Here is a 25,840-nt window from a genome sequence, read left to right on the forward strand (position 1 = left end):
CAGAACAGGGGGAATCATACAAACTCCACTCACTCACTCTGTAGAACAGGGGGTAGATCATACAAACTACACTCACTCACTCTGCAGAACAGGGGAGATCATAAAACTACCTCACTCACTCTGTAGGACAGGGGGAACACAAACTCCACTCACTCACTCTGTAGGACAGGGGGATCACACAAACTCCACTCACTCACTCTGCAGAACAGGGGAGATCATACAAACTCCACTCACTCACTCTCTCTGTAGGACAGGGGAGATCATACAAACTCCACTCACTCACTCTGTAGGACAGGGGAGATCATACATCTCCACTCACTCTGTAGGACAGGAGATCATACAATCTCCACTCACCCACTCCCCCCACTCTCCCCCCACCACTCACCCCACTCCCCCCCACTCTCCCCCCACCACTCCCCCCACTCTCCCCCCACCACTTCCCCCCACTCTCCCCCCCCCCACTCTCCCCCCACCACTCCCCCCACTCTCCCCCCCCCCACTCTCCCCCCACCACTCCCCCCACTCTCCCCCCCACTTCCCCCCACTCTCCCCCCCCCACTCTCCCCCACCACTCCCCCCACTCTCCCCACCACTTCCCCCCACTCTCCCCCTCTCTCTCCACTCTCCCCCCACCACTCCCCCCACTCTCCCCCCACCACTTCCCCCACTCGCCCCCCCACTCCTCCCCACCACTCTCCCCCCATCCACCCCCACACTCTCCCCACCACACTCCCACTCTTACCCCCCCACTCCTCTCCCCAACACGCCCCCCACTCTCCCCACCCATTCCCTCCCCCACTCTCCCCCCACCACTCTCCTCCCCCCACTCTCAGCTCTCCCCACTCCCCCCCACCACGTCTCCCCCACTACTCCCCCCCCACTCTCCCCCCACCCACTCATCCCCCCCACCACTTCCCCCACTCTCCCCCCCCCACTCTCCCCCCACCACTTCCCCCCACTCTCCCCCCCCGAGAGAGCGACGCGCGCGCTTCGCAGTTGCCACCGTCACCGCGACAACAACAACCCACGGGGGCGGCAGCAGCAGGCAGCAGCAGCATGGGCCTCCTGCTGCACAGAGTCATGGCCTCCCGCCACCCGCGTCCCCAGCGGCTGTGGCTGCTGGCGCCGCTGGCGCTGTGCGTACTACTCCACCACCAAAGCGCGGCCTTGACTCTGTGCGGGAGCCAGCTGGTCGACGCCTTGGCGTTTGTATGCAACGGGCGAGGCTTCTACGCGGCGCCACCAGCTGGCGTGCAGCGGCAGCGGCAGCAGCTAGGCGGCATCACAGAAGCGTGCTGCCTGCGCGCCTGCTCGCTGCTGCTGCTGGAGCGCTACTGCGCACAGCCGCAGCTGCTGCACAAGAAGCAGCAGCTGCACAAGAAGCAGCAGCAGCAGAAGCAGCTGCAGCAGCTGCACAAGAAGCAGCAGCAGCAGAAGCAGCAGCTGCACAAGAAGCAGCAACAGCCCACGCGACTGGGCAGCACGCCGTGAACACAACAACAACAACAAGACGTTGAAGTAAATGAAAATGTTTATTCCTTCTGTGAAACACTAACAAGTACATTAATAAAATGAGCGGAAGCCCTAAAAAAAAGAGGGGGGCGAGGAAAAAAAGAAAAACAATAGTGACACGTGGAGTTGTATAGAGTGAGGAGGAATTAGGTAAGACGGGAGCATTGAAAAAGACAAAAAAAAAACGACACGATGAACGAAATCAATTTGCCGAACACACCGAGCATTTTGTTACGTTGTGATCGTAAAGACACCAAGAAGACGAGGAGGAGAGTGACAGAGGCAGGGAGAGAGGACAGGAGGGGGGAGAGGCAGTGAAAGCGGCAGCAGCACCCACTCAGTCACTCACTCACATACTCACCCACTCGCTAACCTACTCACCCACTCACTCACCTACTCACCCACTCACTCACCTACTCACCCACTCAGTCACTCACTCACATACTCACCTACTCAGTCACTCACTCACATACTCACCACTCGCTCACTCACCTACTCACCCACTCACCTACTCACCCACTCACTCACCTACTCACCCACTCACTCACATACTCACCACTCACCCACTCAGTCACTCACTCACAAACTCACCCACTCACCCACTCAGTCACTCACTCACCTACTCACCTACTCAGTCACTCACTCACATACCCACTCACTCACCTACTCCCCCACTCGCTCACTCACCTACTCACCCACTCAGTCACTCACATACCCACTCGCTCACATCACCCGCTCACTCACTCACCCACTCAGTCACCTACTCACTACCTACTCACCCACTCAGTCACTCACATACTCACCCACTCGCTACACTCACCTACTCACCTACCTACTCACCCACTCAACCTACGTACCCACTCACTCAACCTACTCACTCACCCACTCACTATCCTACTACCCACTCACCTACTCAATCACTCACCTACTCACTAACCTATTCACTCACCAACCCACTCCACCTATTCACTCACACTACTCACTCACCTATTCACTCATCTACTCGCTCACCTACTCATCTACTCACCTCGCTCACCTACTCACTCACCTACTCCACCAGATTGCCGTGGCCACGTGCCGCTTGCTCCCTTCTGTCCACGATTCTTGACCGTCAAGCCATCAAGTCCGCGAACAAATGGGCGACAACAACAACAAAAATAAATAATACACACACTTCCATCGACATATCTAAAAAGGTCGAGCGAAAATTCGCGTTTGTGGCCGGTGTCCCATGCTGTGATCAAAGCCCGGCAAGTGGCGTTGGTGGCCACGCTGCTGCTGCCTGTTTAGCGAGCGCTGCGGCAGGCAAGCGGCGAGGGTTGGTGGGTCACTGAACAAACGCTTGCGAATCTCCCTTCAACGCGGGCGTCGAGGAGGAGGAAGTCGCGCTTCCTTGGCTCGTCGTGAGAAAGGCGGTACAGCCAATGGACTGACCTCTCCGTCTGTTACCGTCTGTAACGGACGGGGGGGGGGGGGGCAGGGGGTGTCGCTACCATTAAGGAGCGTGGGTTTTACTTCGGGTGCTCCACTTTTCTCCCGCTTGTATGACGGACGCCCACATTTAATTGTCTTAAACAAATCTTAAGATGAAATAAGTATAACCCGTAAAAACAAAGTTTTTCACTATAAATCCTTTATATGCGTGGCAGCTAGAGTCCTCTCGTCCTCTGGCTTGAGATGGCTGCCACCTATGGGTCAGATGATTGTCAGTATTAAGCAATTGGTAATTAAATATTTAATTTGTTTTCCCTAAACAGTGTAAAATTTTGGAAAAAAAAGTTCACGAAAATTAATTGTCACACACAACGAGTCTGTGTGGCAAAATGTCAGCTCGATTGGATCACGGGAAGTGGGGTTAAAAAACGACCGACAGATTTGCACGGTCGTAAGCAAGCAAGCAAGTGAACTTAATATAAAGGATTTAAAAAAAGAAGCCGATCACGCGGCGAGCACCCTCGTGAGAAAGAGCAGTTGGACTCAGCGTTGTTATTGCACGTGTACGACACACCGGCTACCTGAGGCAGTGCAACAAGTGGATTGCAGATACAGCTGTGATGTGGAATTTGAGTGTTCTCCCTGAGTATCTATCGATTTTGGTCCAGGCACTGTTTACCGCGGGTGCTAAAACGTTCACCCTGTATTTATGTATTCATGTTAGACAATCATTGGTGACTGGGTTGAGGTTATAAACCTTCTTACACCTGAGAACTTGCTTTACTCACGGGTGGCTTGATACTCAGATTCGAACCCAGGCTCCCATCGGTCCCGGGGGCTTGAGTCATTAACCCCCTCTCCTCCCCTCCCCTCCCACCGGGGCACTCGGCCAGAACGCCGTTGCAAGTTTATAGGACGGGGAAATCGGTTTGGTTGATCATTGACCTTCCAGCCATCAAAAGGTTGCAGCAAATCCTCAGCGCCAAACAAGCGACACAATTTCAGTTGATTAGAAGGGCCGCGGTGGGGTGGCGTGTAGTGGGAGGGGGTTGTGGGAGGTTCCTCGCCACTGATCCAGCAGTGGCTATGAGATGTTAACTCCCTCGCCACGTGTGCAGGAGGCCGTGGGTTCGATCCCGACCCTGACGCCTGCTGCTGCGTATTTGCAGTTCGCGTGCCTCTCCTTCTCCCCGTGGTCGCGTGGATGTTTCTCCCGGGTCCTCCGTTTAAACAACATCGTGCTGTACTGGCAACGTTAACAATCACACGATAAGTAAAAACCACACAGCCGCAGCATCGCCCCAAACAGCGGAACCACCGCTGACTAAACCCGCGTGCGCGTGTCAGGCTCGCGCAGTGAGAACGGTGGCGACAAATACCAACTGCGATCACGCTGGTCAACACACTTTGTCTGGCACGAGGTATTCCAAGGGTTTTAATGTAATTTGGACTTTTGCAGCTGTTCTATACTAATTTCAGGGTGCTGATTCCAAATCTGGCATCAGTTTTTGTCTATCACATCAGGTTTTTGAAATATCAAATATTGCATTTTCAATAAAAACTGCGGAAGAAAATATTAAATAAATGTGGATATCTACATAAAATGATATTCTAAACATACAGCACCATATTTTAACACTAAAGCAGTCACTGACTCGCAACCACTTGCAATCATAAGTGACAGAGTTAATTTCGAGTAAAATCAATGAAAATGGGGTATGCCGATAGCATAAAATGAGATGTGATGGAGCAAATCTGAGATCAGATTTGGAATCAGCACCCTGAAATTAGTCTAGAACAGCTGCAAAAGTCCAGGCCAGAAAAACATGTTGTTTTTTGTTGACCAGTGTAATTATTTGATTTCTGAGATGCCGAATCGGAGCCATAGAGCACAGGGTTTTTGTTTTATTGTCGTAGTTTTGTAATGGCTTCATTCGTGGTGCGTGCCCGTCGTCGTGGTAATGAACACGGCGTGTTGTGTTCACTAAAGACAATTCCGCTCGTGCACAATGTTACAGGAAGCGCAGTTTGAAGTCATTCGGTACAAACTAATTGAATTTAGTCCACGGCCACGTGTATTGGCGGCAGAGAGAAGGAGCGGACCTTGTAACCAATTCAATTCGAGTCGTTCCCCGTCTCCGTTTTTTTGTTAGTTTTGTTAACCAGCCGAGATCCCATTGTCATCTGCAAGGGGTGGGGGAGGGGGGTAAATCCCCAGATCGAGCGCGTTTGTACGCCACAGAATTCGCAAGTACGCGACGGAGTTAGGCAACAGAAACTGCCTCTCTCCCGCGGAGACTTGTTTTTTGCTTCGTTACTCGCAAATCCCTCTGATCCTCCGAGGGCGCTGGGTCCACACCAACATCTCCCAACCGCAGCCGCTCCGATTCTCACTTTTATTTTTTGTGTTGCCGTGAATTTCCGTGGCTTATTTATTTTTCATTTCCCAGCGGATAAAGGATAAGCGGCGATATTTCCCCCCACCGCCGCCCCCCCGTGTCAAAGTGTATAACAGGAGCACTTTTCTAATAAAACATTTTTTTTAAATAATAATAATCTGTAATTGTGGAGTGCTTTGATGTTGTATGCCGGCCGTGTCGCCCTTGAAAAGGAGGGCTTGTCAGCTGGTCCGGGCTTTCTTCGTCCAGTGAAACTTCTGAACTTCTGAAAAAAATAGAGCTTCGAAGCTCATCGGATTTCTCAAATTTAAAATAAATATTTTGATTCGTATAACTATAGACACACAACGTACGGAGGAGCGCTGTGTCCATCCCCTGCTGCTGGATGAATGCCTCCCCCTCGCCGTGGGCACTGTTTGACCATACTTCACCACGCTGGTCACCGCGGGGATGCGGTGAAAGGCAACCACGATGTGGTTCAGATGTGACTCACCGCTGATGTCAGCAGTGGCCGGGAATTGAAACTCAAGTTGCTGGATTTGCAGCGGAGTGCTGTAAACTAAACTAAAAAATAGTTAAGTTTAGTTTGTGTACATTTGTAAGTGATTCGATTACCTTTCCTCTACTTAGGACTCCTATTGTGTGTTTGTGTCGTTTGTTGTTGGCACGTTCTGACCTGCCCCGACTTGACATCTGTCTAGAAGAGCTTTATCGCTCATCGGATTCCTCCAGTATAAACATTCTGATGGTGTGCGCTAACAACTGCGCCACCGCTCCACGCCGAGCGCTCATGCTGCCAGCTCGTGCATTGTGCGCACACGTGGTGGTCACACACAACAACGCGTCTCATGAAGACAAAACACTCAGCACGTTCGTCAACAATGTTGTGGCCTTCAAATAAAACAAATTAGATGTTGGCCAATGGAATTTGCTGATATCACACACACACACACATACTCTTAGGTTGATTTTCTTTCGGTAAAGCCACGTAGGTAAAAATTTTAAATTAATAAAAGTAAAATAAAATAAAAATCACGACATTTCAGTTTGTACAAACTGAGTTGCAGTGGTGATGGTGGTGGTGATCATGGTGATGATGGTGGGGATGATGGTGGTGATGGTGGTGATGATGGTGGTGGTGATGGTGTGGTGATGGTGGTGGTGATCATGGTGATGATGGTGGTGATGATGGTGTGATGGTGGTGATGATGGTGATGATGGTGGTGGTGATGGTGGTGGTGATGGTGGTGGTGATGATGATGGTGGTGGTGATGGTGGTGATGATGGAGGTGGTGATGTTGGAAGTAGAGGTCGTGGTGTTGGTGGACGTTACAGTGGTGGTGGTAATAGTGGATGGTGGTGGTGATGGTAGTGATGGAGGTGGCCTCAACCACCACCACCATCACTCACCACCATCACTCACCACCACCACCCTCACCACCATCACTCACCACCACCACCCTCACCACCATCACTCACCACCACCACCCTCACCATCACTCACCACCATCACTCACCACCATCACTCACCACCGTGATGATGATGATGAGAGAGATCGAACCCACGACCTCCTGTAGACCAGGCGAGGTGGTCAACATCTCATAGCCACCGTGATGATGATGATGAGAGAGATCGAACCCACGACCTCCTGTAGACCAGGCGAGGTGGTCAACATCTCATAGCCACCGTGATGATGATGATGAGAGAGATCGAACCCACGACCTCCTGTAGACCAGGCGAGGTGGTCAACATCTCATAGCCACCGTGATGATGATGATGAGAGAGATCGAACCCACGACCTCCTGTAGACCAGGCGAGGTGGTCAACATCTCATAGCCACCGTGATGATGATGATGAGAGAGATCGAACCCACGACCTCCTGTAGACCAGGCGAGGTGGTCAACATCTCATAGCCACCGTGATGATGATGAGAGAGAGATCGAACCCACGACCTCCTGTAGACCAGGCGAGGTGGTCAACATCTCATAGCCACACGGAGCCATCGGAACGGATAATTTAATCGATGATAATCGATCATCAGAGAGAGGGAGACACGCAAAACGATGATTATAATCGATGGGAATCGATTAGCAGAGAGAGACGCGCAAACCAACGATTAGAATCGATGAGAATCGAAGAAACGATTCCCGGTGGACGTCATAACCCGGAGACCATCGCCAAGTTCAAGATGGCGGCACCCAGGTTGGAGGTTGTGTTGTGGTGGTGGTTGTTGTTGTGGTTGTGGTGGTTGTTGTGGTGGTTGTGGTGGTGGTTGTTGTGGTGGTGGTTGTTGTGGTGGTTGTTTGGTGGTGGTTGTTTGTGTGGTGGTGGTGGTTCTTGTTGTGGTGGTTGTTTGTGTGGTGGTGGTTGTTGTGGTGGTTGTTGTGGTGATGGTTGTTGTTGTTTGTGTGGTGGTGGTTGTTGTGGTGGTTGTTGTTTGTGTGGTGGTGGTTGTTGTGGTGGTGTTGTGATGGTTGTTGTTTGTGTGGTGGTGGTTGTTGTGGTGGTTGTTGGGTTTAACGAGGCTGCATTGTGTGAGGAGCTCACAAATTCTTGAAAGATCTGGTCAAAGTCCCATCAGTGAGCTCCTCCGGCAGGCAAGGCTGCGTTGGCTGGGTCATGTAGCCCACATGCCCAGCCACCGCATGCCTAAACAGCTTTTGTTCGGCCGGATCGAGGGGGCTAAACGGGCGTGGCACGGGCTAGAGAAGAGATGGAGTGATGTGGTACAGGAGGACGTGGAGCTGAGTGGACTTGCCGATGACTGGTACCAGCGGTGTCAAGATCGGCCTCTGTGGAGGAGGCTCGTGAAGGACGCTACTGGGCAGTTGGAGGCAGTCGCCCTCCAACAACAACGGAGGGCGGAGGAGCGACGCTCACAACAACGAGCGGAGCGCCGGGTGGCTAAAGCACAACAAGTTGGCACAGTTTGGGGCACAGGTGGTGCATCAGCCAGTCATCTCGGGTCATCTCAGTCAGTCGACCTGTGGCACCTGGGTCTGCCCCGTGACCCTCCTGCCAGCGGGCGTTCGACACTTCACGTGGCCTCGGTGCACGTGGCCTGGCACAAGCGTCGTGGTGACATCACCGCCACTTAGTGGCGAATGGCGGTTGCTGTTGTTGTAATGTGTGTGTGTCTGTGTGTAATGTCTACACACACACACGCTCACCTCTCCCCCACTCTCCCCCTCCCAGGCCGAAGGACTTTGTCACCACCATGGCCACCACGGCCCTCCTGTCTGACGCTCCACGCCCTGCTCTTGCTGCTGCTGCCCCTGCTGCTGTCCCTGCTGCTGCCCCTGCTGCTGCTGCCCCTGCTCCTGCTGCCCCTGCTACTGCCCCTGCTGTCCCTGCTGCTCCTGCTGCCCCTGCTGCCGCCGCACCACCGCTTGGCTCCCTGCCGCGCCGCTGGTTGTCCGGCTTTGTGGGCGCTCTCGGGAGACTTGCTTCTTCACCACCAGCACCGCCACCCGCCGCCGCTGCCAACACCCGCCGGAGGGGGGGCGGCAGAGAGAGGAGAGGAGGCTTCTCGGTGGGGGAGGGTGGGGAGGTGGTGGTGTTGGTGGTATTGGCGGTGGTGTTGGCGGTGGTGGTGGTGGCGGTGTTGGCGGTGGCGGTGGTGGCGGTGGTGTTGGCGGTGGTGTTGGCGGTGGTGGTTGTGGTGTTGGCGGTGGTGGCGGTGGTGGTGGTGTTGGCGGTGGTGGTGTTGTTGGCGGTGGTGGCGGTGGTGGTTGTGGTGTTGCCGTTGGTGGCGGTGATTGCGAGCAATCTGACAAGTTGGCGGTGGCGGTTGTGGTGTTGGCGGTGGTGGCGGTGGTGGCGGTGGTGGGGATGTTGCCGTTGGTGGCGGTGATTGCTACCCACACTCACCACCAACCCACACTCACCACCAACTCACACTCACCACCCACACTCACCACCAACCCACACTCACCACCAACTCACACTCACCACCATCCCACACTCACCACCCACACTCACCACCACACTCACCACCACCCACACTCACCACCACCTCACACTCACCACCAACTCACACTCACCACCATCCCACACTCACCACCAACTCACACCTCACCACCATCCCACACTCACCACCACCCACACTCACCACCACCCACACTCCCATCACCCACACTCACACACCCACACTCACCACCCACACTCACCACGCTCACCACCACGCTCACCACCACCCACAATCACCACACCACGCTCACCACCACCCACACTCACCACACCCACACTCACTACCCAACTCACCCCACCCACACTCACCACCCACACTCACTACCCACACTCACCACCACCCACACTCACCACACCCACACTCACCACACCCACCTCACCACCCACACTCACTACCCACACTCACCACCACCCACACTCACCACCCACACTCACACACCACCCACACTCACCACCACACTCACTACCCACACTCACCACCACCCACCTCACCACCCACACTCACCACCACCACACGCACCACCACCTCACTACCCACACTCACCACCACCCACACTCACCACCAACTCACACTCACCACCAACCCACACTCACCACCACCACACTCACTACCCACACTCACCACCACCCACACTCACCACCCACACTCACTACCACACTCACCACCACCACACTCACCACCATCTCACACTCACCACCATCTCACACTCACCACCACCCACACTCACCACCACACTCACCACCACCCACACTCACCACCACCCACACTCACCACCACCCACACTCACCACCACCCACACTCACCACCATCCCACACTCACCACCCACACTCACCACGCTCACCACCCACGCTCAACACCACCCACGCTCACCACACCCACACTCCACCACCACCCACACTCACCACCCACACTCACCACCCACACTCACCATCACCCACACTCACCACCACCCACACTCACCACCCACACTCACCAACGCTCACACACCCACGCTCACCACCACCCACACTCACCACCCACGCTCACCACCACCCACACTCACCACGCACCCTCACCACCCACACCACGCTCACCACCCACGCTCACCACCCCTACCCCAGGCACGCTGTGGAACCTGTCGTGCCACGAGTCTCTGAGGGCTGCGCTGGTGGCGCTTTGCCTCCCGGCGCTGGTGGAGCACGTGCTGGTGCCAGGGAGCGGCTGGAGGAGCAACTTTGGAGACTCGCTCTCCTCGCCCTCCTCACCCTCCTCACCCTCCTCACCCTCCTCGCCCTCCTCGCCCTCCTCACCCTCCTCACCCAGCTCGCCCTCCTCACCCAGCTCGCCCGCCTCGCCTTCCGCGGCGTTCTGCAACGCCTTGGCGTGCCTACGGTAAGGGGCGGTGATTTCGTGGTGGACGCGACGGGGAACGCCGCGGTTGACACGACGTCATGCGGTGGACGCGACGGGGAACGTCGGGGGTTCACGTCACGGCGGTGACATTGCAGGGAGTTGAGCTCGGCAGATCCGGACGGACGGCTGAGCACGTGGAAGGGTGAGGGGCTGGTGGACTGCGTGCTGCGCTTCGTCCGCTCGGCACTGAGAGGGCGCAACATCGAGACCAAGGTGACCCCCACAGCGCGATGGGTAGCGGTGGTGTAGCGGTTAGCGCTACGCTGCTCTATGAACCCGGCGGCGGGTCCAAGTGTGTCGAGTCCAACTCGGTCGCAGACGTTGTCTTGGGAGCAACACTCTTCAGCAACACAACACAAGCTACACTTGGGTGTTGACCGCGTGACTAGAGGCTTCTTCAACCCGATGCGGATCTTCATCGCCAGCAACACGAAGAACCCCGAGCCCCTCACTCTTTGGTCTGCATCAGCAGCAGGCCACGCTTTCCTGCCCGTTGACAGACACTTGCGTGGCGTCCGAAACGTCGTGATTTAATTTAGTTTTAATTTTATTTTATTTTTCACCTACGTGACTTTACCGAAAACACCAAAGAGTATGAATCATCGCAGTCGCGAAAACTTCAGATCTACAACCCCTCGCCCCGCCCACCTTCTAGATCTTTCCGGCTCTTTCCCGAAGGCTCCCCGAAGGCTCTTGTAGACCACGTGACCGCCCAGCGGCCCCCCGTCCACCGGTGGCCCCCTCCAATATCATCCGGTCACGTGTCGGCAGGTCAACCGGCGTATCGTGCCCCAACGTAACCCTGGCTGGCTGACGCTCCCTCTCGCTCCCTCTCGCTCCCTCGCCGGGAGCCCGCACCGCACGCTGTACACGGTGCCTCCGCGCTGACCAGCGCTCACCCAGGCCCCCGCTAGGCTGGCGGTACTACGCCCAGTGAGCGGGCTGCACGTAATGCCAACACATCATCCGCCGTGGCTTCGTAGCCCGGCACCACACAGTGACAATCACAGTCACGACACAAGCAAGAACATCTGCTGGACTACATTGTGACGGACCAGTGCATGCGGGCCCATGTCCTTGACACCAGGAGCTGATTTGCCCACTGACCATTGACTTGTCATCTGCAAGATGCGCCTGCCATTCTTCCACTCCGGTGGGGGGTGTACACCCAGGACCCCATTTAAACCCATCGTGGCATGGCCTCAGCTAGCTGATTAAAGTTTCAAGCAAGAATTTCATCATCGCTTGCGGCTAGGGTTGGCATCGCCCCCCACTCCTCATGTCGAGGGGAAATGGGCGAGGTTTAGGACTGTGGCTCATGCAGCTGCAATGGCTACTTTGGGTACACGGTCCATACCTCCTCAGAGACCCTAGCTGACAAAAGAGGTGTTCAGGCTGGCTGAGAAAAAGCGACAGGCCCTCTCTCATCGTCTACAGCATCCCACGTCAGAGAATGAGGAAGCTTACCGCAGCCTTCGCTCGGAGGTTCGGAGAGCCGTGAGGCGCTGCAAGGATGGGTGGTGGTCGTGGGTTACTGAGGAGATGGAGTCTGCCTCAATGGCCTGCGATCACATATCGCTGTTTATTTCCATAAAAAGTAACCTGCAGCGCCATACCTATTACCATCATTAGGGAAACGAACGGTGATCCAATCTCCGACCCCCAGGAACAGGTTTGCAGATTTGCTGAGCATTTTGTGAGGTCCTGGGGGAGGGGAAATACCCCAGCCTGGAAAACATCATGGCACAAAGTGGGGATGACCCTGCTGAGGCTGCGGTGCCTCAAATATTGGAAGAGGAAGTCACCCCCTGTGAGTGCCTGGCTGAGGTGCCATCTGTTGAGGAAGTACTGAAAGCATTCCATAGCCTGAGACCAGGAAAGGCACCAGGCAGAGATGATCTCCCAAGTGTTGTGTGGTTATTCCTGACACCGCTGGAGACTTGTAAATCCACACGGAGACGGAGCTTCATGTAAGGGCTTGCGCCAGTTGTTTTATTAAACACTCTTCACACGACTCTGCTTACACTCTGAGTACTGCTGCACAATCACTGCCTATGCTGCACACCTGACGCCTTCGCCCGTCATGGTGCAGGCGTCGGACCTCTGGCTGCACGTAGAACTGTCTCCCATTACTCCACGCCCCGCCACGGCTCCCCCTCGTCTGCCCCGGGCGGGGGCACGCCGCCATCACCGCCCGGCGACGAGGTTGGGCTTCTAACCCTCGAGCCTTCCTCCTTCGGCGGCGGCGGCTGGGCTGTTCCCGCTGCAGGCACACGTTCCCGTGTCCTATCACACTCCACACCCCAGGGGAAGGGTACTGGGGATTCCTAGCACACCCGTAGGTTACCCTAGCCTGGTGCTAAAAATAGTGTAGTGTATAGTAGTGTGGTGTGTAGTGTATAGTGTAGTGTATATTGTATAGTAGCGTAGTGTATAGTAGCACCACCAGCACCACCACCACCACCACCTCCCTCCTTCACCACCAGCACCACCAGCAACACCACCACGGGAGTGTCGGCGAATCTCCAGGCGGGCTACATCAGTCCGGCCGTCATGTCCACGTAGTCCTAGCGCACACAGACAAGCAGACCCCCCATTGTGTGGCCTCAAACAGGCTGTCGGAGCAAGTGATGTTCGTGGGTAGAGGTGGAGAGAGATGGGGGAGAGGTGGGGGAGAGATGGGGGAAAGATGGGGGAGAGATGACAAAGACCAAGATCCCCGTGTAGCCTGAACAGACTGTAGGGGCAAGTGCTGTTAGCGAGTAGCAGCACCTATGAAGGCTACCGGCGCTGTGGCACACGAGGGGGTGGGTGGCCAGCACCACGCCCGGCCGCCTTTGTCTCCCCGGCGGCGATGTTTAATACACATACCACGTCAGGTACTCGATTGAGGCTGAGTCGACCTAGTGGAGACCCGGGACCAGAACAGATCATCGCTATCACTGGTGTGAAGAAGATCAACGTTTAGTCCTTTTAAATAAACATGTCATCATGGCCAAAGCCACCGCCGCCACCACCACCACCACCGCCACCACCACCACCGCCACCACTGCCGCCACCACCACCGCCACCACCGCCGCCACCGCCACCACCACCACCACTTCTCTTCCCTCTACGGCATCCTGCGAGCGTGGTGGCAAGCGGGAGGTCGCAGGTTCGACCCCTACGGCCTGACGACCCCCACGTCTCCATCTCTCTCTCTGCCCCGTGGCCCATGTCGCCCCCCCCCCCTCCCGGACGGGGCAGCGGTCACCTCGTCACGGCGGCCCCCGTTGGCCACGAGGATCCGCCCCAAGTCGTCCGCCAGCCGCGCGAACGTCGGTCTGTCGCTGGGGACGGTCGCCCAGCACTCGCTCATCGTCGCGTGTCTGCGCACGGCGACACGCGAGTCAAGTTCAACACGCGCCGTGCGTGTACACCGTGCGCACGGCGTACACGCAATGTGCACAGACATGCAGCTACTACATTTACAATCATAGAGTAGTGTATAGTGTAGTGTATAGTGTAGTGGATAGAGTAAACTCACTACTGTATTTACAATTATAGAGTAGTGTATAGTGTAGTGTATAATGTAGTGGATAGAGTAAACCCGCTACTGTATTTACAAGTATAGTGTAGTGTATAGTGTAGTGTACAGAGTAAACCCACTACTGTATTTACAATTATAGTGTAGTGTATAGTGTAGTGTACAGAGTAACCCCACTACTGTATTTACAAGTATAGTGTAGTGTATAGTGTAGTGTATAGTGTAGTGTATAATGTAGTGTATAGAGTAAACCCACTACTGTATTTACAATTATAGTGTAGTGTATAGTGTAGTGTATAGTGTAGTGTATAGAGCAGGGGTCTTCAAACTTTTCAAACAGGGGGCCAGTTCACTGTCCCTCAGATCGTTGGAGGGCCGGACTATAGTTACAAAAAAAACTATGAACAAATTCCTATGCACACTGCATATATCTTATTTTGAAGTGAAGAAACAAAACGGGAACAAATACAATATTTAAAATGAAGAACAAGTACGTTAAATCAACAAACTTGCCAGTATTTCAATGGGAACTATGGGCCTGCTTTTGGCTAATGAGATGGTCAATGTCCGGTTCCATATTTGTCACTGCTAGTCGTAACAAGTGATGCAAGTGTGCAACCATTAGTCTAGATCTGGTTGGAGATTTCAAATGTTTCATTCTGGAAAAAGTCTGTTCACAGACATAAGTGCTGCCAAAGATGGTTGCCATTTTGAGTGCATGGTTCCTGAGATGAGGATATGTCTCAGAGGGGAGAGATGCATATCAAGAGGAATTTAGCATATTTATGGGAAATGCAGGAATGTTATTAGTACTACATATGTCCGTGCTGCATATGTAGTACTAATCACATTCCTGCATTTCCCATAAATATGCTAAATTCCTCTTGATATGCAAATTCTTTTGTCAAGGCGCCCTTTCCCCCGCTTCCAACCCAGCTTATATATGCTCCAAGCTCGTGTGCTGTTTCATTCAGACGCTGTCTCCCCAACAGACCTGGTTTTCACCTGAGGACGGCTGCTTGCGTTGTGGCCGAAACGTCGTGAGAATTATTTTATTACTTCCCTTCTATGTGACTTTACCGAAAGAACCAAGAAGATGAATCCCTGCAGTCACGAAAGCTTTAAATCGAAAGATATCCTCTCCTGTAGTTGTTCCATTGATGCTTTGCAGTGCAGCAAGCTCTTCTGTGACTTCGAAATAGTCATTCGTCCCACGAATAAAAATTAGAAGTTGTGCAGAATCACGAACATCATTGCTTTCGTCGAGTGCCAAGGAAAAATAGGAAAGTTTTTTTGTGGAGTTTTGCAAATGCTGATGCAAATTGTCTCCCATTTCTTCAATCCTCCGTGTAATTGTAGGTCCTGAAAGACTCACTGTACTAAATAAATCGGCCTTCTCTGGACACATCTCTTTGTCAACAGAAAGAAGGCATTCTTTAACAAATTCTCCCTCCACGAATGGTCTGCCAGTGCACGCTATTAGCTTGGCAACTTGAAAACTTGCTCGCAGTGATGAAATATTTAGCTGCTTCTGCTTCACAAAAGTATTTTGCTGAGTTGCCAATGTATTTTTCAGTTTTAATATTTTATCTTTTCTCACTTCTCCGACCAAACAAGCATATTTATCTTTATGTTGAGTTTCATAGTGTCGACGTAAATTGTATTCTTTGAACACAGACACTATATTCTGGCATATCAGACACACAGCTCTTTCCTTGTACTGCATGAAAAGTAATCATAAGTCCACTGTTCTTTGAATATCCTACACTCCGAGTCAATTTTTCTCTTTCTTGACATCATTGTTTCCTAGGGAGTCAAAATTGCTATTAGTAAAATACCAATATATATACAGCGCTACAAAAACAATATACCAGCAATAACTTTGCCCACACAGAGACTTACAGACTGTACTGCCCATCAATGCAGTCTGATTGGGGGAACTCCGCCCCCTCTCCCTCTTCCACCAATGACCGTCCTTCTCATGTATAAAAAAAGTAACAGACAGGCAGCGGCGGCAAAAACACCCAGTGGGCCGGATAAATGTCCTCGGCGGGCCGCATATGGCCCGCGGGCCGTAGTTTGAGGACCCCTGGTATAGAGTAATAATAACAACAACATCAACGAACGACGCTCCTGTAGGTAACATGACGTCATCGTCGTAGTCGTCGTTGCGATCTCCGATTCCTACTCACAGCTCGTCGGAGCAGAGGGCAGGCCGCTCCATGCGGTAGCCGTCACCGAGCAGCTTGAAAAGCTTTTCCACGGGGACGCCCGGGTACGGAGAGCCCCCCAGGGTGAAGATCTCCCACAGCAGCACCCCGTAGGACCACCTGTACACACATACGCACAAACACGCGCACACATGCAAATGCATGCACAACCACACACACACACACGCATACACATGCATGCTCACGCACGTACACAACAACAACAACCGCCATTCGCCACTAAGTGGTAGTGACATCACCACGGCGCTTGTGCCAGGCCATGTGCACCTTGAGGCCACGTGAATTGTCGAACGCCCGCTGGCAGGAGGTCACGGGGCAGACCCAGCAGGTGCCACGGGTCGACTGACTGAGATGACCGAGATGACTGGCTGATGCACCACCTGTGCCCCCGACTGCCAACTTGCTGTGCTTTAGACATCCGGCGCTCCGCTCGTTGTTGTGAGCGTCGCTCCTCCGCTCTCCGTTGTTGTTGGAGGGCGACTGCCTCCAACTGCCCAGTAGCGTCCTTCACGAGCCTCCTCCACTGAGGCCGATCTTGACACCGCTGGTACCAGTCATCAGCAAGTCCACTCAGCTGCACGTCCTCCTGTACCACATCACTCCATCTCATCTCTAGCCCGTGCCGCGCCCGTTTAGCCCCCTCAATTCGGCCGAACAAAAGCTGTTTAGGCAAGCGTAGATAAGGGAGGGAATGACTGTGGCCGAGAAGGCCTGAAGCTTCGTGCGGAGCCGGTCATAAGCACACTGCCCAGGTATGGGAAACTCTCCACTCTCTGCACAACTGCCCTATCACCAATTGGGAAGTTGTGGGGTGGAGTGTCCAATGGTACAAAATACCCAGGCAGGTGCTGATGGTAAGGCTCCACCTCTTAGTGGCACACTCCAGTTTCAGCAGAAGCATCTCTAACTTCTCCTTTGAATGAGCAGCAATTACCAAATCATCGGCATACGTAACATGGTTGAGCAATAGGGAGCCATCCCTTGACCAAACCCGGGCATCGAATAGCCTCCCATTGCATCTGTACCACATGGAAATTCCTCCGGTACAGCTACTGAATGTTTCACGAACTACGTGGTTGAAATAGATGTTACATAATGTGGGAGCCAGAGGACATCCCTGTCGCACCCTAAAGTAAACAGCGAATGTCTCCGACTCCCGGCCACGTAGTTTTACCCGGGCCCGCTCACCATCATGAAGGTCCTTAATGATCGCGAGCAGAGGGTCAGGTACTCCGAAAGCACGAAGAACCCAGAGCCAATGCCTACTGATAGTATCATAGACCTTGACCGGGTCAATAAAGCAGAGATGTAGGTCTTGTTGGAATTCCATCCACCTCTGCTGTAGCAGACAGACAGAAAATATGGCATCTGTGCAGGACCGGCCTTTCCTGAAACCACATTGGGGCTCCTCAAGCCTCTCCTCAGCGTGCCTAGCAAGGCGATGTTGAATAATCCTTGCCAGGACCTTTCCCGGCACACTGAGGAGTGAGATGCCCCTGTAGTTGTTACAGTCTGTGCGGTCCCCCTTCTTAAAGAGTGGGACCACCAGGGCATCCTTCCAATCCTGCGGAACCCATCCATTGGTCCAGACTGTCGTTATGATGTCATGTAGGGCAGTCTGTGCACAAACGCCACTCTCCCTCAGCATGTCGCTTGGGAGATGATTTTTTGCCCGGTGCCTTTCCTGGTCTGACTCTGGATCGCCTTCAGTACTTCCTCAACAGATGGCACCTCAGCCAGCAACTCACAGGGGGTGACTTCTTCCTCCAATATTTGAGGCACCGCAGCCTCAGCAGGGTTATCCCCACTTTGCCCCATGATGTTTTCCAGGCTGAGGAATTTCCTCTCCCCCAGGATCTCAAAAATTCTCAGAAAATCTGCAAACCTGTTCCTGGGGGGTCAGAGATTCCCCTAATGATGGTAATAGGTGTGGCACTGTAGGTGACTTTTTTGATGGAGTTAAATAGTGATTTGTGATCGTGGGCCACTGAAGAAGACTCCATCTCCTCAGCAACCCGTGACCACCACCCATTCTTGCAGCGCCTCACGGCTCTCCGAACCTCCGAGCGAAGGCTGCGGTAAGCCTCTTCATTCTCTGACGTGGAATGCTGTCGACGATTAGAGTGGGCCTGTCGCTTTTTCTCAACCATCCTGAACTTCTCCTCTGTCAGCAGTGTGTCTGCTGACGTCACGCTCCCCCACCCCCCCAAACCCTCCGCGTAGGCCGTGTGTTAACCCAAGTCTCAGGCGAAGCCGGGTAGTAAAGCGAGTATTTGTATAATTGGCTAAGATGTGATTATTGCTGTGTTTTGTGATACTATTATTCTTCTCATTTCTTTCTTATTTTTTTTATTTTCTCTCTATTTTTACTTACGACTGACCTTCATATATGACCAAATACCCATCCCAAACGGCGTTAAAAACACAAAAAGAACCAATAAAAAAAAACTTCTCGCAGTGATCTCGCAGTGATCTTTGTATCTCAAAAACCCCCTGGCTGGAGGTGAGTGAGGGGACCAAAACAATGTACGCGGTTTTTTCCAGATCGTGGGGGGCCCGCGCCCTTAACCCCCGAGATGTGGAAGGGTCGACCGTATACAGCGGTAGCAGGCAGTGTCAGGGTCTGGATGGAACCCACGACCTCCTGCGTACCAGCCGAGGTAGTCAACGTGTCACAACCACTCACACAGGCAGTGTCAGGGTCTGGATGGAACCCACGACCTCCTGCGTACCAGCCGAGGTAGTCAACGTGTCACAGCCACTCACACAGGCAGTGTCAGGGTCTAGATGGAACCCACGACCTCCTGCGTACCAGCCGAGGTAGTCAACGTGTCACAGCCACTCACACAGGCAGTGTCAGGGTCTGGATGGAACCCACGACCTCCTGCGTACCAGCCGAGGTAGTCAACGTGTCACAGCCACTCACACGTCGCTCCGCTGTGTGTAGACGCGGTGCAGCAACGCCTCCGGTGCCATCCACTTCACCGGCAGGCGTCCCTGGAGGGGCGACAGGTGACGAGGGGAGGTCCAACGACGCACAGCCTGACCCTTGACCCTTGACCCACCACCACCACCCTTTTAATCCACCACCACCCTCTCCCCTACCTCCCTCTCTTTCTTTTTTACGATCAGAGGAAACAAGAAGATGCTCGGTGTAGTCGGCACTTTGCTTCGTTCATCATTTCGTAATTTTTTTCAATGTTTTGCTTATGTGCCCCCCCTCTTCTTTTTTTCAAATGAAAGATTTCATGAAAGATTCTCTCTCTTCTCTCTCCCCCCCCCCTCTCCCCCCTTCCCCGGCATGACCACCGCCACCACCACCACCTCCTCCACCGCCACCACCGCCACCACCCTCCACCACCGCCACCACCACCACCCTCCACCACCGCCTCCACCGCCGCCACCGCCGCCACCACCGCCACCACCGCCACTCACGGCAGCAGTCTTGTGCTGGTAGTAGTAGTCACGTTCGCCGCCCACGTCGCGGGTGAGGCCCAGATCAGCGATTTTCACCGAATAGCCGCCACCAACTCCGCCGTCAACGACGAGGACGTTCCTGGCCGCCAGGTCCCGGTGAACGCACTGTGACACCGACACACACGGTGCGTGGGTAGGTGTGTGTGGGTAGGAGATGTGTGTGGGTAGGGTGTGTGGGTAGGAGATGTGTGTGTAGGGGTGTGTGGTAGGGGTGTGTGGGTAGGTGTGTGTGGGTAGGGGTGTGTGGGTAGGGGTGTGTGGGTAGGGGTGTGTGGGTGCCGGATGGGCAACTCTGTCATGGACAGTGCTGTGGGGGGAGGGCCAATGCCGATTGGCCTCTCCCGTCATGGCGTCTGCGACCACCACAGTGGCTAAACGGGGGCTCTGGACGGGTGCAATGGGTTGGTAACCCCTCCACCTTCAATTAATTACCACTAAACCACAAATTAAATATGTAACTAATAAGTTTGTGGCGCAGGCCATGGGGGGGGGGGACAGGTGTCTATGACGTCTCCTGGCCAAACCCCAATTGTCAGAACCAGGAGATTGAATCTTCACCCTTGGGGCTTCTCCAGAAACAACGAAAAACCACTTCGTGTGGCGAGGTGGAATGTTCGAACACTCACTGCGGAGGAGAGGCTAACACTCCTTTGTCGGGAGCTGGACCGTACCGCCTGGATCGTTGTGGCATTCAGGAGGTCCGGTGGACCGGTCCTGGCTCCTGCCACCATAAGGGTGGACAGTCCTTTACTCGGGGCAGGAGACTGCCAAACAACAGGGTCTGGCTCTTCTTCTGAACAAAAAATGAAGGGGGCGTGGGAGCATGGCGGTGAGGTGTGGGAAGTTGTAAGCCCCAGGCTACTGTGGGCTCGCCTTCCCATCAACCGGAGACGAGGAGTGGTGGTCGTGGTTACTTATGCCCCACCGAACACGAACATCCGTGGAGGGATGCAGGCAAAGCCGATGAGTCAAATGCCTTCTATGACCTCCTGTCACAGGTGCTGGCTAGATTGGCACTCGGGATAGAGTCATCTTGTTGGGTGACTTCATGCCTGAGTTGGTCATGATGCTGGCAGCTGATCTGGAGTGATTAGAAGGCATGGGCCAGATCAGCTCAATAACAACGGTAGGAGGCTGCTAGATTTTTGTGCAGCCCATGGGCTTGTAATTACCAACACGCTCTTCCGGCATTGGCGCATCCACACAAACATCATGAATGCATGACGGGTCCAAGCAAAAACATCTGCTGGTCTACATAGTGACGGACCAGCGGATGCGAGCCAATGTCCTTGACACCAGGACCTACCGTGGAGCTGATATGCCCTCTGGACCAATCGACTAGTCATCTGTAAGATGCGCCTGCCATTCTTCCACTCCGGTGGTGGGTGTACACCCAGGACCCCCTTCCAACCTAAAGTGGCCTGGTCTCAGCTGATGAAAGTTGCAAGTGAGAATTCATCATTGCTTGCAGATGGGGTTGGCATCGTCCCAACTCTCCTGATGTCGAGGGTTAATGGGCGAGGTTTTAGGACTGTGGCTCATGCAGCTGCAATGGGTGCTTTGGATACGCGGTCCGACCTCTCCAGAGACCCTGGCTGACAGAGGAGGTATTCAGGATAGTTGAGAAAAAGCGACATGCCCACTCTAATCGTCGACAGCATCCCACGTCAGAGAATGAGAGGCTTACCGCAGCCTTCGCTCGGAGGTTCGGAGAGCCGTGAGGCGCTGCAAGGATGGGTGAGGGTTATGGGTTGCTGAGGAGACGGAGTCTGCCTGAGTGGCTCACGATCACAAATCACTATTTAACTCCATCAAAAAGTTATCTGCAGCGCCACACCTATTTCCATCATAGGGGAAAAACGTTGATCCAATCTCCGACCCCCAGGAACAGGTTTGCAGATTTGCTGAGCATTCTGTGAGGTCCCTGGGGGAGGGGAAATCCCTCAGCCAGGAAACATCATGGCGCAAAGTGGGGATAACCCTGCCGAGGCTGCGGTGCCTCAAATATTGAGGAAAGAGGTCACCCCCTGTGAGTGGCTGGCTGAGGTGCCATCTGTAGAGGAAGTACTGAAGGCGATCCGGAGTCTGAGACAGGACAGGCACCGGCAGAGATAATCTCCCAAGCGAAATGCTGATGGAGGGTGGCGTTTGTGCACAGACTGCCCTACATGATATCATAAAAAAAGTCTTGACCACTGGACGGGTTCCGGAGGATTGGAAGGATGCCCTGGTGGTCTCCCTCTTTAAGAAGGGGGACGACACAGACTGTAACAACTACAGGGGCATCTCACTCCTGTGTGCCGGGAAAGGGTCCAGGCAAGGATTATTCAACATCGCCTTGCTAGACACACTGAGGAGAGGCTTGCGAGCCCCAATTCGGTTTCAGGAAAGGGCGGTCCTGCACAGATGCCATATTTTCTGTCTGTCTGGTACAGCAGAGGTGTAGGGAATTCCAACAAGACCTACATCTCTGCTTTATTGACCTGGTCAAGGCCTATGATACCATCAGGAGGCCTGGGCTCTGGGTTGTTCGTGCTTTCGGAGTCCCTGATCCACTGCTCACGATCATTAAGGACCTTCATGATGGTGAGTGGGCCCGGGTAAAACTACGTGGCCGGGAGTCGGAGACATTCGCTGTTTATTTTGGGGTGCGACAGGGATGTCCTCTGGCTCCCACATTATGTAACATCTATTTCGACCACGTAGTTCGTGAAACCTTCAGTAGCTGTACCGGAGGAATTTACATGTGGTACAGATACAATGGGAGGCTGATTGATGCCCAGGTGCGGTCAAGGGATGGCTCCCTATTGCTCAACCATGTTATGTATGCCGATGATCTGGTAATAGCTGCTCACTCAGAAGAGGAGTTGGAGGCACTGCTGCTGGAACTGGAGCGTGCCACTAAGATGTGGGGACTTATCATCAGCCCCACCAAAACTAAGCACCTGCCTGGGTATTTTGTACCATCGGACACTCCACCCCCACAACTCCCAACTGGTCTTGGGGCAGTTGTGCAGAGAGTGGAGAGTTCCCATACCTGGGCAGTGTGCTCATGACCGGCTCCGGTTTGACAGCAGAGGTCTCACTCCGAATCAGTCGAGCGGCAATATCTTTTCATCGGTTGCATACCGCTGTGTGGAAGCTACCTGGTCTGTCGCTCCGCACGAAACTTCAGGTCCTCTCGGCCACAGCCATTCCCTCCTTTCTCTACGCTTGCGAAACATGGACCCCCCTAATGGAGCATCTTCACCGGTTAGAAATATTTAGGCTGGCCTGCCTACGATCCATCCTGGGTTTAACCAGGCTGGATTGTGTGAGGAGCTCATATATCCTTGAAAGATCTGGACGAAGTCCCATCGGTGAGCTCCTCCGGTAGGCAAGGCTGTGTTGGCTGGGCCATGTCGCCCGCATGCCCAGCCACCGCATGCCTAAACAGCTTTTGTTCGGCCTGGATTGAGGGGGCTAAACGGGCGCAACACTGGGCTAGAAGAAGAGATGGAGTGATGTGGTACAGGAGGACGTGGAGCTGAGTAGACTTGCCGATGACTGGTACCAGCGGTGTCAAGATCGGCCTCTGTTGAGGAGGCTCGTGAAGGACGCTACTGGGCAGTTGGATGCAGTCGCCCTCCAACAACAACGAAGGGCAGAGGAGCGACGCTCACAACAACGAGCGGAGCACCGGGTGGCTAAAGCGCAGCCAATTGGTACAGTAGGGGGCACAGGTGGTGCATCAGCCAGTCATCTCGGTCATCTCAGTCAGTCAACCCGTGGCACCTGGGTCTGCCCCGTGACCTCCTCGACATTTCACGTGGCCTCAAGGTGCACATGGCCTGGCACAAGCGTCGTGGTGACGTCACCGCCACTTAGTGGCGAATGGCGGTTGTTGTTGTTGTTCTAGATTTGAAGCTTTCGTGACTGCAAGGATTCATACTCTAAGTTTATTCAGTAAAGTCACGTAGGTAGAAAATGAAATTTAAATTAATAAAAAAAATAAAATAAAAATCACGACGTTTTGGAGGCAACACAAGTCTCCGTCGTCTGGGGACCGTCACAGCCAGACTTGCTGTATCAAGTGAGGCAGGGATTCCAAGATGCAAGTTCTTAACTTGTATTTAAGATTTTTATTATTTTTTATTAATTTTAATTAAATTTTTTACCTACGTGACTTTACTGAGAAAACGAAGAGTATGTTGTTGTTGTGAGTGGGTAGATGTGCGTGCGTGGGCGGGTGTCGTCGCTGCACCTTCTTAGAGGTGAGGTACTCCATGCCGCGTGCCACCTGGCAGGCGAAGGCCACCAGCTGCAGCATGGAGAGCGTTTCGCCCTTCACCTCGTCGCCACCACCACCGCCACCACCGCCACCCGCCACACCGCCACCACCACCGCCGCCGCCACCGCCACCACCGCCACCACCGCCGGCTCCGTAGCCGCCACGCGCCGTGCACTCTGCGGGGCGTGCGGTGTGCACGCAGGAAGTCGCGCAGATTCCCCTTGGCCGCAAACTCAACGATCACGAGCAGGGGGCCTGGGAGAGTTGGGGGGGGGAAGGGGCACAGTGAGATGTTAACTACCTCGCCTGGTCTACAGGAGGTCGCGAGTTCAATTCCAACTCTGACGATGCCTGCTGCTGCTGCTGTTGTATATGTGGAGTCTGCGTGTCTCTTTATCATCATCACGATGGCTATGCGATGTTAACTACCTCGCCTGGTATACAGGAGGTCGCGAGTTCAATTCCAACTCTGACGATGCCTGCTGCTGCTGCTGTATATTTGGAGTCTGTGTGTCTCTTTATCATCATCACGGTGGCTATGAGATGTTAACTACCTTGCCTGGTACACAGGAGGTCGTGCGTTCGATCCAGATGGATTTTTATTTCCTCCGTGTCCTACGGTTTTCCCCTTTTCACATTTGGAATCGACGTCGCTACTAATGTCCACCAGAAATCGTCCGTGATGGCCAGGTGGCTTCCGGAACAAGAGCAACGCAGCTCGAGGGGGGGGGGGGGGTCTTGCCTGACGACATACAAACTAGTGAGCAGCGGCGGGCAAGTCGCTCTCAACAGCAAACGTCACTGGGGCTGCCGCTGTCAAGCAAAGCGGCTTGAGCTGCCGTGAGTGGTGGCGGCGGCGGCCAGGGGTCGCTGCTGAAGAGGAGCCACACAGGCAGCGGAGCGGAGGCCTCGCCTGCTGCTCGAATTGTCTACAAGTTCGTGTTGGTTTCATTGGCTTCGAAATAGAGAGGGGGACGGGGGAGGTGCAATGATCACAATCCCGAGTCACCAAGAAGACGACCCAACTCTCGGCTTTGCCAAAATCACTCGCGAAGCCAAATTAGTCCACAAGGTGAAGAGTTCATCGCCATCACGAGGGAGGGGGGCTGCTCACCCCCCACTCACCACCCCCCCACTCACCACCCACACTCACCACCCCCCCACGCTCACCACCCACACTCACCACCCCCCACACTCACCACCCACACTCACCCCCCCACACTCACCACCCACACTCACCACCCCCCCCCCCCACACTCACCACCCACACCCCCCCCACCCCCCCCCCCACCACCCCCCACGCTCACCACCCACACTCGCCACCCACGCTCACCACCCCCCCCACACTCACCACCCACGCTCACCACCCCCCACTCACCACCCCCGCTCACCACCCCCCCACTCACCACCCCCCCGCTCACCCCCCCCACACTCACCACCCCCCACACTCACCACCCCCCCCCCCCGCTCACCACCCCCCACACTCACCACCCCCCCACACTCACCACCCCCCACGCTCACCACCCACACTCACCACCCCCCCCACGCTCACCACCTCCCCCACACTCACCCCCCCCCACACTCACCACCCACCCCCCCCACACTCACCACCCCCCCCACGCTCACC

General features: G+C 54.3%; 2 protein-coding genes across 2 annotated transcripts in view; one reads left to right on the forward strand and one right to left on the reverse strand.

The window, feature by feature from the left end:
* Positions 1-1,080: 1,080 nt before the first annotated feature.
* LOC133356672 (insulin-like growth factor II) lies at positions 1,081-12,927 on the forward strand. Its single transcript, XM_061574312.1, has 3 exons — positions 1,081-1,355; positions 10,805-10,922; positions 12,802-12,927. The coding sequence occupies exons 1-3, from the start codon at positions 1,081-1,083 to the stop codon at positions 12,925-12,927; spliced, it is 519 nt and encodes a 172-aa protein (XP_061430296.1).
* A 316-nt stretch (positions 12,928-13,243) lies between these two features.
* LOC133356673 (fibroblast growth factor receptor 1-A-like) overlaps positions 13,244-25,840 on the reverse strand; it is a 22,435-nt gene continuing 9,838 nt past the window's right edge. Inside the window, exons 2-8 of the mRNA XM_061574313.1 lie at positions 24,389-24,468; positions 24,187-24,273; positions 19,902-20,048; positions 19,393-19,463; positions 16,428-16,565; positions 13,963-14,077; positions 13,244-13,276 (exon numbers count right to left, since the gene is read on the reverse strand). Coding sequence (XP_061430297.1) covers positions 13,244-13,276; positions 13,963-14,077; positions 16,428-16,565; positions 19,393-19,463; positions 19,902-20,048; positions 24,187-24,273; positions 24,389-24,468 — 671 coding nt within the window. The remainder of the gene's footprint in view (positions 13,277-13,962; positions 14,078-16,427; positions 16,566-19,392; positions 19,464-19,901; positions 20,049-24,186; positions 24,274-24,388; positions 24,469-25,840) is intronic.

The sequence above is a fragment of the Lethenteron reissneri genome, chromosome 55, assembly GCF_015708825.2.
Source record: "Lethenteron reissneri isolate LAM-NWPU_2019-01 chromosome 55, ASM1570882v1, whole genome shotgun sequence".
Taxonomy (NCBI): Eukaryota; Metazoa; Chordata; class Hyperoartia; order Petromyzontiformes; family Petromyzontidae; genus Lethenteron; species Lethenteron reissneri.

What these genes read in the sequence shown, in the direction of transcription:
- LOC133356672 (XM_061574312.1), top strand. Translation starts at nt 1,081, where the DNA reads ATGGCCTCCCGCCACCCGCGTCCCCAGCGGCTGTGGCTGCTGGCGCCG. An exon ending in TGCGCACAGCCGCAGCTGCT is followed by an intron (nt 1,356 to 10,804) that starts GCACAAGAAGCA and finishes GTGACATTGCAG; the next exon opens with GGAGTTGAGCTCGGCAGATC. An exon ending in GGCGCAACATCGAGACCAAG is followed by an intron (nt 10,923 to 12,801) that starts GTGACCCCCACA and finishes GTCATGGTGCAG; the next exon opens with GCGTCGGACCTCTGGCTGCA.